The sequence below is a fragment of the Phyllobates terribilis genome, unplaced genomic scaffold (assembly GCF_046119375.1).
Source record: "Phyllobates terribilis strain yellow unplaced genomic scaffold, ASM4611937v1 Scaffold_4__5_contigs__length_816908805, whole genome shotgun sequence".
Classification (NCBI taxonomy): Eukaryota; Metazoa; Chordata; class Amphibia; order Anura; family Dendrobatidae; genus Phyllobates; species Phyllobates terribilis.
Genome location: NW_027362764.1, coordinates 645,424,078 through 645,441,926, shown reverse-complemented (window position 1 = coordinate 645,441,926; position 17,849 = coordinate 645,424,078). Strand labels below are relative to the sequence as shown.

Sequence of the window (17,849 nt, the reverse complement as noted above, 5' to 3'; positions counted from 1 at the left end):
CCCCATGCAGGATGTCACTCCCTCCCTCCCTTATAATGTCCCATGCAGGATGTCACTTCCCCCCCTTTTAATGCCCCATGCAGGATGTCCCACCCCCCCCCACTTATAATTCCCCATGCCTCCATACATTAAAAAAAAAAATCAAATACTCACCTCACTTCTCACCTGCTGCTGCTCAGCTGTGGAGTCCAGCGTCGCCGGCGTCTTCCCGCTCTGCACTGTGACACCTCAGGAGACAGCGCGGTGGAAAGACGTCACCGCGCCCTCTGACCTGAGACGTCACAGTCAGAGGACGCGGAAGACACCGGAGCTGCTGCGGAGGCATGGGGAGGGGTAAGTATTGTTTCGCCGGCTGCTGGGGCCCTGAGCAAGCAGGGGGGGAGCCGGCGCTTACACCGCTCTCCTCCGCCCACTGGTCAGGGCCCCGGCACTTGCCCGGGTGTGCCAGATGCTGATGCCGGCCCTGACTTAGACTACTGCCTGTAGAAAATAAACTTTATTCCTCCCGGCAGCATTCGGGCTTCAGTCATGGGGGTGGCCATGGCACGGATTCAGTCACTGTTCTGTGTATAGAGAGTGGCGGCTGAAACCGCGCCCTGAACACTGACTGACAGCAGCTCAGCATTAGGGCCGGCTGTCAATCAGGGCTGGTTGCACTGTTACAGCCACTACTCTCTACACACAGAGCAGTGACTGAACCCTCACCAGGATGCTGCTGGGAGGAATAAAGTTCATTTTCTCCTGGCAGCAGAGGTGTAAGTGCCGGCACCGGGTAGGTTCAGAAGGCAATTAACAATGCAAATTAACCCCATATCTGCTTCTTAATAGCGTTTTTTCACGTGACAGGTTCCCTTTTAAGGGCTCAGTGTTGATAAGTGAGGCAGCAATGTTATGGTGTAGTGTATGCTTAATTATATTGTTTGCTTTTAATTTAATCTCCAGTATAGAAGTGTATGAAGGTCAGAAGCTGCTTCCCGCTGTGAATCATAATTAGATGCAAGGGTTTCCATTCAGGGACTAGTGTTTGTCAGTGAAAAATGATATAGCTACATTATCAGTATAAAGCAAGCAGCAGGGTGTGAACTGTACGCTTGTTTTCTTATGATAATAGTTGTTCACAACCTAACACCTATATATTCCTGTCTCCATACATTGCTGCAAACTGTACTTACAAATGTGTCTGTTAACTAAATGCAAAATCAAGCCAAGCTTTTCCCCTGTCTCATGCTAGTACCTTGAAGACAGGATGGGGTTTAGCTAAGCTTAGTCTGGTCTCCATTATGGCAGAATGGAGTGAGAAGGTTTCTGATGCAGCGACCTCTCTGTGACAAGTAGAAGCTGCACTGATGATTTAAAACCATCCAGCAACTAGGTTAAAGTGGTTACAGGAGACTGGGAGATTCTGGGAAAGTTGTGTCCTGCATCTGCAGGAAGAAGTCTTGTCAGAGAGAGATTCCTGTGAGACTGAACTAAGATAAGCTGTAGAGACCAGCTCCTTAGACCAGACAAGTTAAGGCCCCGTCACACTTAGCGACGCTGCAACGATCCCGACAACGATACGACCTGTCAGGGATCGTTGGTGCGTCGCTATGTGGTCGCTGGTGAGCTGTCAAACAGGCAGGCTCACCAACGATCAGGGGAGCAGCCACATCGTGGAAAGAATCTTTCCACGATGTCCTGCTCCTGGTTACGAGCCTGCTGAAGCAGGAGCAGGCTGGTAACTATGGTAAACATCGGGTTACTAGGGGCACACATGCTCTTAGTAACCCGTTGTTTATCATGGTTACCACTCTGCTACAGTGAGCGGGAGGTTACCGCTCACTTTAGCAGGCTCGTAACCATGATAAACAACGGGTTACTAAGAGCATGTGTGCCCCTAGTAACCCGATGTTTACCATAGATACCAGCCTGATCGCTGCTCCCGCTGGTCACACACAGCGATGTGTGCTGACCAGCGGGAGAGCAACGACCAAAAAATGGTCCAGGACACTTTGCAGCGATCAGCGACCTCACAGCAGGGGCCTGATCACTGCAAAGAGTCACACATAGCGACATCGCTGGTGAGGTCGCTGTTGCGTCACCAAAACCGTGACTCAGCAGCGATCTCGCTATGTGAGACGGGGGCTTTACTGCTGGAAGTACAGAAGCAGTCAGGACAGCCAGGAGTAATCTTTGTTGCCTCAAGATAAGAGTGAGAGACAGCACAGGACTCACCTTTCCCCCTCACCTCACTGCATGAGAAAGGTACAGTTCTGCTCTATGTAAAGACACTGTGTGTGAAGAGAGATTGTCTGTGAAGTGACTTTCATACAGTATATGTTTGCTGGAAGCATTGTATAAAGAGAAGTGATTCTGTGTTATAGAAAGAAGCTTGAGTAAAACCTTATGATCAACCTCTGCCTGGAACAGTGTTATGTAGCTGCATGCCTGGAAACTGTTACCTCACATAACTGTGAAAGATTCTGGTTAATGGTCGCCATGATTGAAATCCCTTCAAGATTCCAAAGAACTCGTTACTTTGCCCTGCCTCCCTTTACTGAGTGGCGGACATACAACATATCTCCCAGCCAGATATTATTAGATGAGACAGAAATTAACCCCTTTACGACCTTGGACGTATGAGTACGTCCAAGGTCATATCCCTGCACTCCATGCGGGCTCCGGCGCTGAGCCTGCATGTTTTCGGGCACATGATAGCTGATCTGTACAGCTGACATGATCCCCTTACAACCACTGGTGGAATTGCGATCCACCCGTGGCTGTTAACATGTTAAACGCTGCTGTTAAACTCTGACAGTGGCATTTAATATGTACGCACCGGCAGCGCATCACTAATTCCACCCATTGGCGCCTGTATCACATGACCGCGGGTCGCCGATGGGTTGACATGACAACCCGGGGTCTGCAGGAGACCCCTGCGGTTGTCATTGCCCAGTGGTCGGCTCTCATAGCAAGTGAGCATTTTTGCTAGACACAGCAGGGCTGAAGCCCTGCTATGTGCTGCACAGGCGATCGGATGATCGCAGCTTCTAGTCTCCCATGGAAACTATAGAAGCCAATGAAAAGTAAAATAAAAATGTTTTTAAAAATATTAAAAAAAATAAAGTATAAAAGTTAAAATCAGCCCCTTTTCGCCCCATTCAGAATAGAACAATAAAAAAACCAAACATACTCATGTTTGGTATCGTCATGATCAGAATCGCCCGATCTATCAATATATAAAAATAATTAATCTGATCGGTAAGTGTAACGGGAAAAAAATCAAAACGCCAGACTTAAGGTTTTTTTGGTCACCACGACATTGCAATAAAATGCAATAACAGGCGATGAAAAGATCGTATCTACCCCAAAATGTTATCAATAAAAACGTCAGCTCAGCGCGTAAAAAATAAGCCCTCACCCGGCCCCAGATACTGACAAATGGAGACGCCAGGTCTCAGAAAATGGCATTTTTTTTTGTTGTTGTTGCAAACTTTGTTGTTTTTTTCACCACTTAAATAAAAAAGAACCTATACATGTTTGGTATCTACAAACTTGTAATGACCTGGGGAATTATAATGGCAGGTCAGTTTTAGAATTTAGTGAATATGGAAAAAAAAAATTGTGGAATTGCACTTTTTTTGCAATTTCATCGCACTTTGAATTTTTCCCTTTTTCCAGTGCACGATATGGTAAAACCAGTGATGTTGTTCAAAAGTACAACTCGTCCTGCAAAAAAGCAAGCCCTCACACGGCCATATTGAAAGAAAAATAAAAAAGTTATAGCTCTGGGAAGACAGGGAGCAAAATACAAAAACGGAAAAACCCAAGAGTTAAACAATATGGAGTAGAGCATCAGGTCTTTTCCAGGCTTAACTTAAAGTTGTTTTTTTTTACTTAAATCAATACTACACATAGAAATAAGAAACTTTGAAATGTATATTTTTACAAGAGAAATTTGTTTATTTGTCTTCCTGGACTGATCATTTATTTTCAAAATTCTGAATTCACGGATATAATCTGTATTCAGTGAATTAAGTTTTTCCCATTACTGAAATAGGTGATGGCAGTTGGTGCTCATAAATTTTTATGGAGAACTGCAACTGTTTTTTCAGGAGACCTTATGGCATAATGTCTAAGTCGGCCCCTAGCTCCTCCTCCTCTGCATAGAATTTTAAAAGCACTAAGTACCATCTCCTATCTCAGTGTTATGAGAATCTGTCTTCACTTAATACAGATATTATCCATGAATTGAGATTGAGTGATCAATCCAGACAGAGAAAGAAGCAGGTTTCTAAGATATATTACAAAGTTTCTTATCATGTGTAGTATTGATTTATGACGTAAAAATAAAACGATGGTTACACTTTAGATTTCTTCAGTCTATCTGAATACTAAATCCTAACAGTATGCCATTTGCTCGCTGCCAGGATTCTCTTCTGCTACCTGCTTGAGTAGTCGTCACTTGACCACACATATGTGATCTGCATACTGACTGTGACGTGCAACTTTTCCTTTCAATAGAACATTGAGAAAAGCAGGAAAAGGTGCTAGTTGTCACATGAACGCCAGTATGTACATCGCATATAAGCAGCCAACAGAGGGGAATCCTGACAGTATGTATATAGCGCTCTGTTAGGGCTCATTTTACATGGACCAACCGATGGAAAGCCATTACAGATTGGAGGACGTTTAAATGTCTGTTTACACAGACAGACCAAAGTAAACGATGCTCACTGAGCGATCTGTAAGAGATCACTCACTGCGCATAGGTGGCCATAGTTTTCGGCAGCGCTAGTCCTGTTTACTCAGAACGATGCACCGCTGAGAACGATGATTTTCTCTGCTGCACAAAAGATCATTTCACCTGATGAACAAGCGTTTTGCTTGTTCATCGGGTGATCGACAGCCTATAGCAGATAGACTGACTGCAGAAATGTATGTGTAGCCCAGAAAACCATTTTAATCTTTGTATATTTTAATTTAGAACATTACAGGAATTGTGGGTTTATGCCATAATACCATGAAAGATACAGCATAAAACTATGTTTTCCAGTCAGGAGCTTAGCCTGTCTCACAGACCTTGACTTTATTTCATGCTGTTTTTGGTGCGGACCTGTATTTTCCATGGCTGCTGCTTTGTTGGCTCCGGTACCTAATTGTTTTTGCAGTAGCTTTACTTAATTCTATTTCCACCTGTAAAGTTATTTCCTTTGGAGAATTACTCAAGTCCAAGGTCCACATTGACCGAAATGTACTTTGATGTAGACAGGTAACTTGTGATGAAGCCGAACATTTTACGGGAATCCCTGAACTCATATTTAAACCAGAAAGAGAGTTGAAAGCCAAAGCAAAGATATATTCAGTCCTTTTTAAAACAAAGGCACGTGGATAGTGGCTCCGTGCACTCATACAAATTTTGGCTAGGAGTAAAGAGCGACTTGTGTCTGAGGGACATAAAGATCACGAATGTCAAGCTGCCAGATGCAACTAATATAAGTGAATGTGGTTAAGCAGAAATGCAGCAGGGTTGGATTCCTGGCAACGTTTCGATTGCTGAGAGACAAAACGAGACCACATTCACTACCATAAGTTACAATGTAGTGGCGCAGCATCACAATCTTATGTCACATGATTGCAAGTGGCTGTTTCCCCCCTATATATATTGTGTGCCATAGTCAGCTGCCTTTTATCTTAAGTCCCTATTAAAGGACATGCTAGCTGAAACTGCGTCAAATCTGCATATTTTTAAGGGAGTTTTAATGTTATCACACTTGCACTTAAACTTTACCAAGTATACACACACCCGTTAATATGCCAGGTTTTTGTAAAAAAAATCATTCCAAGAAGAATCATTTCAGAATTTTTTAGACCTTTATCCCATTACTGATATCATACGCCGGCTCCCTGATGACTTTGATGCGGGCTCATGAACTAAGGCCACATCTTTGCTGGCAGATGATGGCTGTGATATTCAGCCATCATCTGCCTCTTAACAGCCATGCATGGAGCAGAGCTACGCCCATGGCTGATAACCTGTTAAATGCCGTTGTCAATCTCTGACAGCAGCATTTATAGTATGCCGGCAGGGGTGTGCATTATTCTTTGCACCCACTGGCGTTCCCATGACACAATCACAGTGGTTTGCCATGACAGCTGTGGGTCTGCGGAAGACCCCTGTGCTTATCATGATGGTACTCTTGTGAATGCCAGCTTCTGGCTGGTGTTCAGAGTAGACAGTGATTTGTGCTACATAAAGCAATACCACAGTATTATAGGTTCAAGTCCCTTAAGGGGCTAACAAAGAAAAGTGAAAAAAAATGTTTTTTAAAAAAATATGAAAAGAATAAAAAAACATAAGTTCAAATTACCACCTTTTCCCCATTTAAAAAAAAGTGGTATCTAAAAAGCCCGATCAATCAAAAAAAGTTAATTAGCCTGTTGGTAAACGGTGTAATGAGAAATAAAAGTCGGATGCTGCAACACTTAAAAAAAAAAATTCTACAAGAGGTGATAAAAACATTGGATCACCCCCAAAATGGTTTCAATAAAAACGTCTTAGGGCGCAAAAAAAAGCCCTCACACAGCTCCATCAATTGAAAATTGTAAACATTACAGGTCTCGGAAAATGGCAACGCAAGCTATTTTTTTTCATTATTTTTACAAATCGCCGTTTTTTTTTTCACTACATAAATTTAAAAAAACTATGCTTGTTTGGTATCTTTGTTATCATACTGACCTGGAGAATTATATTGCTGGGTAATTTTTACTGCATAATGAACGCTATAAAAAAAAATCAATTGTGGAATTGCACTTTTTTGACAATTTTGCTGCATTTCAGTACATGATATGATAAAATGAATAGTGTCATTCAAAAATACACCTTGTCTCACAAAAAACATATTAAAATGTCAACCGGGAAGTAAAAAAAAAAATGATGGCTCTTGGAAGAAGGGGAGGAAAAAATGAAAATGGAAAATAACCATATTGGGAAGGGGTTAATGTCACCCATACTCTGTACACTTCAATTAAAAAAACAAACTTAAATATTTTTGGGTGGAAAAAGAAACATAGAACTAAAATAATGTGGTTGCATACATTTGCACATCTTTAAACTAATGCTTTGTTGAAGTACCCTTTGAATTTATGACATCATTCAGTCTTTTTGGGTAGGAGTGTAATACAGCATGGCACATCTAGAATTGGCAATCTTTGCCCACTTGCAGTAACGCTCCAAATCTGTCAGATAGCGAAGACATCTCCTGTATACATTGCGCGCTTCAGGTCATCCCACAGATTTTCAATGTGATTCAGGTCTGGGCTCTTGTGGGTCATTCCAAAATTTTGATCTTCTGGCAAATCCATTCTTTTGTTGATTTGGAGGTATGCTTGCGGAAGGTGTCGAGCTAACAGGTGAAATGCCTCTTCAGTTTTTTAGCAGAGGCCTAAAAGTTTAGATTCAAAATGGACTAATATTGGAACTGTTCATAATTCCCTTCACTTTGACAAAAAGCCTAGTTTCCAAAAGCTGAAAAAGAAGCCGAAAGCATAAAGCTGCCTCCATCATGCTTTACTGTGGGTATGGTATTCTTTTGGTGATGTGCAGTGTTGGCTTTGCCCCAGACATACCTATTGGAATTAAGGCCAAAAAGTTAAACTTTGGTATTATCAGATGATAACACATTTTCTCATATGGAAAACTTGATGTAGATTTTGGCAAAACATAGCTGGGCTTGAATTTTGCCTTTTATTCTTGTTTTTTCATCAATTCTAGATGGACGTCCAGTTCTAAGTAATGTCACTTGTATGCTAAATTAAAGCTATTTCTTGATGACCATCTTCACAGTGTTTCATAGTATATCTATTGTCTTGGAAAAATTTTTGTACCCTTCTCCTCACTGATAACTTTTAACAATGAAATCCCTTTGCTGTGTTATAAGCTGTTTATGTACCATGGCTTTTGCTGTAAAATGTAACTAAGATAATGTCAGGAAAACCCTGCAAAAACATTTAAACTTTATTTGGCGTTATGGGGTTAAATAGAATCTCTATAAATGATGGCAGCGGTGTACTAATTCTGAACACAATCACATCCTCAATTTATAAGAGTGTTCACAATTATGCAACCACATTATTTTAGTTTTGCTATTTTTATTTCCCCCTCAAAATTATTTCATTTTTTTTCTCAATTGCTTTGTACAGATTATGGGTGACATTAAAGGTGGAAAAATATCTGAAATTATTCTTTTTGATATGATTTTTTAACATGAAAAAAACTGTTATGTTAACTGGGGATTAAAGACTTTTTATAGTCATTGTATTTCACAATACCATGTTGGAAATGTATACTTGATCCTAACAATAACAATAGTTTTAACAACAAAGCAACATATACAGTATATAATTCAAAAGCCAGTTACAATGCAATACATAATGCAGTCAAAATGAAAAACTGTCCAACTTAATAATAATTCTCTAAAATACATGGTTTGATCCATTTTCTTATTTTCATATTATAGTTTATGAAAAAAAACCTTTTGATCTAATGTCTGTATATTTGTTTCTTGGTTCTCTTGATAATGCTTGCACACTGGCTTGTGTTTGATGTATTGTTGAAATAATTTCATTTTTTTAAGAAAATTGTGCATAATAGAATTCAATATCAGAGATCATATTTTTCTTTATGTCCATAAAAATTACTTTTCCACTGATATATGATATGCTGCTGAAATATATTATTAGTAGTAGATGCTCAGCTGAAACGAAAGTCATAATGCAACATTTTTGGACTTTCCTCACGTTAACATATAATGTCTACATTATTTTTTTCATTTCTTTGGCAGGGCGGTAAAAATTCCAGATTCACCAGAGGGGCTCGGCTTCCAGATAAGGGGTTTTGGACCATCAGTTGTACATGCCGTGGGTAGAGGTACAGTTATGTTTTGTTATGCTATCTAGTATCCCAATTGTTTTACAAACATGGGGAAACTATCTATCTATCTGTCTATCTATCTATCTATCTATCTATCTATCTATCTATCTATCTATCTATCTATCTATCTATCTCCGAAAGAGAAGGAAGCACTCCAGCAAATATTGGTGAAGCAAAAATCAGGACTGCAGGAGAAAGATGGAGTCTTGTATATATTACCCTTCTGCCATTTTGATTTTTTCTCTGTTTGTGTCTACCATCGCTGCTTTTAAATTTGAACTAAATAAAGAAGTTTTTTATGACGACGCGAGTGACAACTATTTCACTTGGTTTATTAAAATCCAGACTGTTCATTTGCTATCAGAGTTGATCAAAATGATTCGCAGAATCTTGGTCCAGCGACCACGATGTTAGACTGAATGACCAGAACCCTGCGAACCTTTTCCTATCTTTTGGAATCCCTGGTGCGTTTGATGATTTGTAGGCCCAGTGCCATGTCATGATGTCGGAATGATTTCCCGCCCTGCGCCCACAAAGCAGAAGAGGCACCAGGGATTTTGGGAGATAAGTGATGGTTCGCAGTGCTCAGCCACGAACTACCGATATGGACACTGATCCAAGGTCGTACCAATTGTTTTAACGATCTCTATTTCCTATCGATCTATCTACCTATATCTTGCTTCATGACAAGCCAGGAACAGTTTTGCTTACGTCTTAGGTCAAAGCATGTGCCCCCAGATACATACTTCACTTCTTCCATGATGTACTGAGCCCTAGGTCAATCGGGCACCAACAGACAACCTTTATTTGCCAATTCTTTGGCTTCTGTTCCCTTCAAAACTAGTGTTGGAACCCTTAACTTTTTGAGGTGTGGCTCCGATGGCCCACAATGGGCAACTACAGACAAATGCCCAGTCAAGGAATCCACAATTATTCTCTCATTGGTTTCCAGCTTCTGTTCCCATTAGAGCCTCATCCAGGATGGTGGTGATGTTCAGATAATGGATGCTACTGTCCTGATGCAACGGTTTCATCTGCCATAGGTTTAGCATAGATACCTCAATGGCAATATGGTGATGGTTTAGATAATAGATAATTATCCATTTCCTTTTCATGGATGACTTAATATAAAGTGTGCATTTATTTATATATAGTGCATTAGTCTTTTATACCTTTGTGGTTTACATACATATTGGATAAAAGTTATCCGAACCTGACAATTTTGGTGGGATTGGACAACCATCTTGTCACGATCCCACTGCTCACTGTGTCCCTAGGGATAACTCAGCTCTCCTATGGATTGCAGGAGCGTACTGGGCTGTCAGCATTGTGAGTGACAGCTCGACCATCCTGTAGTATGAAGAGGCGTGCTGGGCTGTCAGTTTAGTATATGGGATTTCCCTGCTGCCCAATTAGGCCCGGCCTGCTGGAAGTCCTCCGGGTGTCCCCCTTTCAAGGTTAATGCTTGGCCATTTAGCTGGCTGGCTATGCTGGGACTACTGACAGTAGTACCTTTCAACTAAGTGGTGTGTTTGCTCTGTGCTCTGTATTCTTTTATTCTGGTCTTTGTTTCTGGACCTTGGATTTTCCTTTTGATTACCCGTTTGTTTTACCTCTTTTGACTTGACGCACTCTGACCTTGGTTTCCTGACCCCGGACTTTGCCTCTGACTATCCATTTGTATTATCCCTTTATCTAAGACATACCCTCCTGGCTTTTGACCTCAAACTCCTTGACTTCCCCGTCTCACGACTTGCCGTGAGAAGTGACTCAGCGTCACACACCTAATGTGTATGGATGCCTCCCAACTCTTCCTCATCAGATTATGTCAAAGGACAGAAGGATCCAGACTCCTGAATTTCAATGGCCGATCCTTTTGTTAGCTGTGGGTTTATCTCGAGCCAAGTGCTCCAGCATAAGTGGGAGTCGGGAGATACAGTGGACAACCATTAAATGGCTGTAATTAGAGGTCTGTCATTTTGCAACAGAGTTTCAAGGGCAACTCCAGGAAAAATGATGTCCCGGATGTTAATGATTGGTAGATATGAATAAATCCAGTTTGTATAGGAGTAAATTAGGATGGTAAAAATGCAATATCCTATATTACAACGTATACCACACATTCATATATATCATTACTAGAGATATACTATAAGATTACATTTATGATTCCTTTAAAAAACCACTCCAGCATATTTTTTATTTCAGCGCTGGAGTGGTGCTACTAATCTAAGTTCCCTTCCCCTTTTAATATACTTACCAGCCGCCCTCTTTAAACGTTCCTGGCGCCACTCTTGAATCGCTGCACCATCTTGTGACCGCAACTTCTGACTGACTGGAAGTCAGAGGTAGTGACGCACCCCTGGGCCTGTGTCGCGCAGCGTTGCGCACGCGGGAGCTTACCCGGAGCCGGATCTGTTGAGGGTTGTAGTCTCGTGGCGGTGACCCGGTCCGTGCCCAGGGAGTCAGACTAAGTGGCGCTGTATTAGCGGTAGATGTTGTACGACTACGCCACCCGTTGAATGCAGCGAAGGAGCTGCCGCTGCAGGGCAGGCCGCTGAGGCCGGTGGTAGGATTGTGCAGCGTGATAGTATCACCCCCAACGGGAGGGGTATGGCCTCAGGGCAGCCGACGTGGATGATGGGGGTAGCAGGAACCACTCGGAGACGGTACGGTGTAGTACAGGGTCTTTACTGGTGACAAAGATAGACCCTCCCGGAGTACTGCTAGCGATTGGGGCCTGGTCAGTCCTTGAGCAGATGGGATCTCCCCTGGCCAGGCGGAGTTGTAGGCCTCCCAAACTAACTGTACTCTTCTGGCTACCTTGCTAGAGGCGGGTATAAGTAGCCCACGTCCCTGAGTGTACCGTGTGGTGCTCACCCGTATGGCCGGTGACTCGGGGCCTTCTAGTTGCGTCCGCTCCACGACGGCGGTGCTGGTCCCACGCGTGTGACCGTGCCTTCGGGTTTCTTGGCCAGAGGACCTGAAATCCCCTGCCGGTCGGTTTCTGCTGCTGGATAGGAGTTAGTCCCCACAGCCTCGGACTCCGGGTCCGGTGATAGCTTCTCAGTCAGGGCGAGCTCTGCAGCTGCCAGCCCCTGACTCCTTGTAGCACTGCGCCCACAGGGCTCCTGATGTTCTTTTCCTATATCTGCTTCTCTTCTCTGTCTCTACTTCTTCTCTACTCACTAACCCTGCCTCAGCCCTAGGTTTATATAGGACTGGGCAGGAGGTGTGGCATGCACAGGATCCCTGACCAAGAGACCTCCCACCTGCTCTCAGACATAACATTGCTGTTACTGTGGAAACCAGACCCCTGGGGTGCCACATTCCCCCCTAGTGAAATTTAGTACTCCGGGACTAAACATATTTTTAGAAAAACATAACAAGGTATAAACAATAATAATACAGTAAGAAAAACACATAAAGATGGTCACGGCGTGTCCGCAACCGGGTGCAGTTTTTGAAGAAAAGCAAGGTGTCCATTTCACCAAAACAGGGAGACGTAACCAGGTAGGGGTCTGTCCTGCCCCGAGTCCTTAACAGTCTTTAGTCCATTCTTAGGTTACGCTCCAACCATGTACAAGGATTCCCGGTAAATCCACCAAGGACTCCTATAAATAACTAGAAACACATAATTATACACAAGCAACAAGAAAAACAGGTAACCACAAATAAAACAATTTATACACTTCAAATCCTCCAACGTGCGGGTAACTGGCCTCTAGTGGCCCTAGTGGACCTACGGAGCTGACTGTCTAGCCCTGAACTACAGGGTGTAGGAGCTGTCAAGGGTTAACTGGGCAGCTGTCTACCGGCTCTTTGGCTCACTAGGGGTACGGCAGGCTCACTATAAGCAGAGGGTTGATCCTCCTGTTCTGCTTGTGTGGAGTCTTCTGCCTCCTGGACCGGCTGCTCTTCCAGCACTACCTGTTGCTCCGTAGGCACTTGGGATGCTGGTTGGAGGAACGTGAGGACGGGTACCACAACTGCACCATTGACTTGAGTCCAGGACCGAGGGAAGTCTCCGAGCACAGTACTAACCATATCTTCCCTTTCCTCTACGGGTCGATGGTCTTCTTGTTCCTCTTCAGGGTTCCGCAGCTGTTCAGGACACTTCTTCAGGTGATCCCGGGATACAATGGCTATGGTCTCCCCTCCGTCTTTACTGATGGTACAGACTTTCGGGTTCTCGTGGCTTGAGGGCAGTACGGTGTACGGGTCCTTCTCCCACTGGTCGTCCAACTTGTGGAGCCGTCTTTTCCTCTTCAAGACCTGCTCTCCGGGTACCAGGGGAACAGCGGGAGCATACTGGTTGTAAGTTTTCTCTTGTCTTTCCCTAGCCTGACAGAGACTTCGCTCCACGCTCTCCTGTACTTTCCGGTACTGCTGCTGCCTCTCTGTGTCCCAGTCTGCTTCTGGTGAAGTGTCCTCGGGTGTCAGGACTCCCATTTCCAGGTCAACAGGTAACTTACCAGGTCTCGCCCTCATTAGGTAAGCCGGGGTACAGTTGGTGGAACCTACCGGGATGTGGTTGTATAGGTCCACTAGATCGGGCAGCTTCTCAGGCCACAGACTGCGTTCTTCCAGGGGCAACGTTTTCAGGAGATCCATTACCACCTGGTTCATTTTCTCACAAAGTCCATTAGTTTGCGGATGATAGGGTGTCGTCCTTATCTTCCGGCAGCCATACAGATTGCAGAATTCCTGGAAGACCTCCGCTTCAAAGGCAGGTCCCTGGTCCGTCAGCACTTGGTCCGGGTACCCGTGTGGACGGCAGAAGTGCTGCTGGAAGGCTCTAGCTGCTGTTTGAGCCGTTAAGTCCTTAACGGGGACGACAACCAAGAACCGGGAGTAATGATCCACAATGGTTAACGCGTAGACGTAGCCACTTCTGCTTGGGGTCAGTTTTACATGATCCAAGGCTACCAGTTCCAACGGCTGCCGGGTGACGATGGACTGCAGGGGAGTCTTCTGGCTGGCACGGTCCTTCCTTCTTAGGTTGCACGGGCCACAGTCTCTGCACCACCTCTCGATGGTTCCCCTCATGCCTACCCAGTGGAACCGCCCACGCAGCAGGAACTCCAGCTTCTTCCATCCGAAGTGTCCAGCCCCGTCGTGGTATGCCTCCATCACCATGGCTGCGTCTTTCCGTGGCACCACTACTTGCCAGATTAGTTCATGCGTCCGGGAGTTAACCATTCTGCGGCACAACTTCCCCTTGTAAAGGAACAGTCGACTCTTCTCAGCCCACAGTTGCTTGGCTTCCTCCGGAGCGTCTGGGTCAAGGCGAGCCTCTGGCCGAGTCAGCATCTCCTTTACCAGCCGGACGGCAGGGTCACTGTCTTGCGTTTCCTCCCAGTTGTAGTGAGGCAAGGGGTTAAACGTAGCGGCTTGCTTACTCCTTACCCGATGGGAATACTGGATAGTCCCATGACGGTGGAACGCGGGGAGTTCGACTTCTTCCAGTCCCTCTGGATCTTCTCCTACGTCCGGTAGGTTTGGCATCCTGGACAGGGCGTCCGCGTTGGTATTGGAGCGTCCTGCCCGGTATTTGATTGTGAACTCGTAGTTGGACAGACGGGCCATCCATCTCTGCTCTAGGGCACCGAGTCTTGCCGTGTCCAGGTGTGTCAACGGGTTGTTATCCGTGTACACGGTGAACCGGGAAGAAGCGAGGTAGTGCTTAAAGCGTTCGGTGACTGCCCACACCACTGCCAGGAACTCTAGCTTAAATGAGCTGTAATTCTCAGGGTTTCTTTCGGTGGGTCGCAGTTTTCGGCTAGCGTAAGCGATTACTCGTTCTTTCCCCTGCTGGATCTGGGACAGTACGGCTCCTAGCCCGATGTTACTTGCGTCGGTGTAGAGGATAAAGGGCTGGCTGTAATCAGGGTACGCCAGGATTTCATCCCCCGTGAGGGCCATCTTCAGCTGGCGGAAGGACTCTTCTTCTAACTTCTCCCATTTGAAGGGCGGCTTCTGGTTCTTGGCCTTCCGGGACTGGCCTATCAGGAGGTCCTGCATAGGAGCTGCCATTTTGGTGAAACCGGGGATGAATCTGCGGTAATAGCCTACCAACCCGAGGAACTGCCGCACTTCCTTTACACTGGAGGGACTTGGCCATTCCTTAATTGCGGTGATCTTATCAGGGTCGGGAGCCACTCCGTCAGCGCTCACCACGTGTCCCAGGTACTGCACCTTTGGTTTTAGGAGGTGACACTTGGAGGGTTTTACCTTTAGGCCGTAGTTTGCCAGAGCTTCGAACACTTCCGCCAGGTGTTTCAGGTGGTCCTCATAAGTCTTGGAATATACGATGACATCGTCCAGGTACAACAGGACCGTCTCGAAGTTTCTGTGGCCCAGACAGCACTCCATTAATCGTTGAAAGGTTCCCGGTGCGTTGCAGAGTCCGAACGGCATGCAGGTAAACTCGCTAAGTCCCATCGGGGTGGTGAATGCGGTCTTCTCCCGGTCCGCCTCTGCTACAGGAACCTGCCAGTACCCGCTAGTGAGATCCAAGGTAGAGAAGAAGTTAGCAGATCTTAAAGCAGCCAAAGACTCCTCTATCCTTGGTAAGGGGTACGCATCCTTGTGTGTGATACGGTTAATTTTCCGGTAATCTACACACATCCTCATGGTGTTGTCTTTCTTTTTGACTAAGACTAGTGGAGCTGCCCAGGGGCTACAGCTATCCCTGATCACCCCAGCCTCCTTCATGTCCCTAAGCATCCCCTTGGCGTGTTGGTAGTGTGCAGGGGGTACGGGTCGATACCTCTCTTTTATGGGAAGATGGTCTCCCGTGGGGATGTGGTGTTCTACCCCTTTGACTCGCCCGAAGTCTAACGGGTGTTTACTAAACACTCTCTCGTACTCTTGAACCACCCGATAGACTCCCTGTTTCTGGTGTGAGGGAGTGGAGTCAGTACCCAAATGTAGTTGCTGACACCAGTCCTCCATTGTTTCCTTAGAGCCGTTACTTTCCTCCGGGGAAGATGGAGGCAAGGGTTCTACGGACTGTATGGAATTTTGATTGATGGTATACAATTTGGCTAGCGTGGCATACCGGGGCAGGTACACTTCCCTCTTCCCGATATTTATTATGCGAACGGGCACCCTCCCATGGCGTACATTGACCACCCCCCGTGCTGTCAAAATGGTGGGCCTACTGTCTGAGTAAACTGGTTCTACCATTGCCTGGTAATCTCTACCTCTCAGACCAATAGCTGCCCGGCACCAAATCATCATTTCACTTTTTGGGGGCATGGCAATAGGGAAAGGGTCACACATTCTTACGCTACCAATCTCACCACCGGAGAGTTCTATCTGTTGCCGTCGCATCAGTGCCCGGATCTCTTTCTGGAGCACTCGCTGCTGGCCGGAGCTGGCGTTCTTGGCAACCTGTTGTAAAAGGAAAATCACCTCTGCAAGACAATTTTCAATTACATTAGTTCCTAGAGTTACCTTTGGGTGACTCTCGTGTTTGTCAATGTCTACAATGATCAGTCCCTGTGCTGCCAGTTCGACTCTACCGATTTTAATGGTCACCTCTTTAAATCCAATCTGTGGCACGGGCTGACCATTGCTGGCGATGATACTCAAGTCGTCGTCAGGGTAGCGGGTGATATCCGAGTCATTCCAGTACTGCTTGAAGAGCACGTACGGGATAGTGGTGACCTGTGACCCGGTGTCCAATAGGGCACTCATAGGGATGCCATCCAGTACCACAGGCAAGACTGGACGTCCTCCCACATATCTGTCGCGCCAGTTCGATGGGCCTGATGATCTTTTTCCTGGGGGTTGGCCCTCTACCCCAGGTTGTGCCAGTTTAAAGGACAGTACCTTGCCATATGTCCGGGTTGATTGCAGCGGCGGCAGATGGGTTGTCCGTCCTCGTTGTATCGGTCACTGGGTCTTCCTCTGGCCGGTGGGGTCCTCCTTGGTCGACGCCACGGGATGTCCTCCGGTCCGGATGCCAGCTGGATCTTCCCTGGAGTGGAAACCTGTAAAGACTGCACAGTTCGGGTTAGCGCAGCAACGCTTTTAGCTAGCTCTTGGACCTGATGGTGCAGGTCTGGAGCCGGGTCATTGTTCAAAGCCTGCGCATCAGCTCCCACAGGCCCTGCCGACAAGGGCGCCGCCTCCTGGTGGTAAGTGGTAGTGGGGCGTCTGTGGGTCACAACGCCACCTGGTGCTGGTTCTCGGAGCACCCGGATGGCTCTGTCCTTGAACTGTGCAAATCCCAGATGAGGGTCCTGTAAGGCCATTGCCCGCAACTGGGTTCGGTGGGCATTGCAATATTAACCCTCTATAAATTGTTCAGTCAACAGCCTGTCCTCGTCTCCCACGCCGTCAGGGTCGGTCTGCTTAATGGCTCTCAGGGCCTCTTGTAGGTTCAGGGCATAGTCCCTTATACTCTCATGTGCCCGCTGTTTGCACCCGTAGAATCTAAGCTTGATCTCGGCTGAGGTGCGGGTATCAAAGGTGTCCCTCAGCCGGGTTAGTATCTCTGCGACAGTCCTCCTCCCAGGTGGCCAGGACTTTACCTCCCTTTGGGCTGCCCCGGTTAATTGGGCCACCAGGATGCTCACTTTTTGCTCCTCTGTGAGGGGATACACCTGGAAGAGGCTATCCAGCTTTTCTCTAAAGTCATGCAGGGTATGTGACTCCCCTGAGTACTGGGGTAGCCAGGCTGCCCCCGGGATATAGGGCATGGTGAAAGGCATGACCGCAACAGCGGTGGCGCTGGCGGGGGTTGAAGCGGTGAAGCTCTCCTCCGTATCCGACATCCTTCTCCCCCCTAGTGGACCGTGGTCTACCTTGCGATGATCCTCTTCCGTAGGCCGCGGCTCCGCAGTGGATCGTCAGGGTTGAGGACCTTCCGTCGCGCTCCTGTGACGTCGGCGTCTGCTGGGCTCCTTCCAGGACCTTACGCAACGTC

At 46.1% G+C, this 17,849-nt stretch overlaps 1 protein-coding gene across 1 annotated transcript in view; it reads left to right on the top strand.

Annotated features, from left to right (window-relative positions):
* PREX2 (phosphatidylinositol-3,4,5-trisphosphate dependent Rac exchange factor 2) overlaps window positions 1–17,849 on the top strand; it is a 538,104-nt gene that overhangs the window by 296,989 nt on the left and 223,266 nt on the right. Inside the window, exon 19 of the mRNA XM_073679425.1 lies at window positions 8,823–8,908. Coding sequence (XP_073535526.1) covers window positions 8,823–8,908 — 86 coding nt within the window. The remainder of the gene's footprint in view (window positions 1–8,822; window positions 8,909–17,849) is intronic.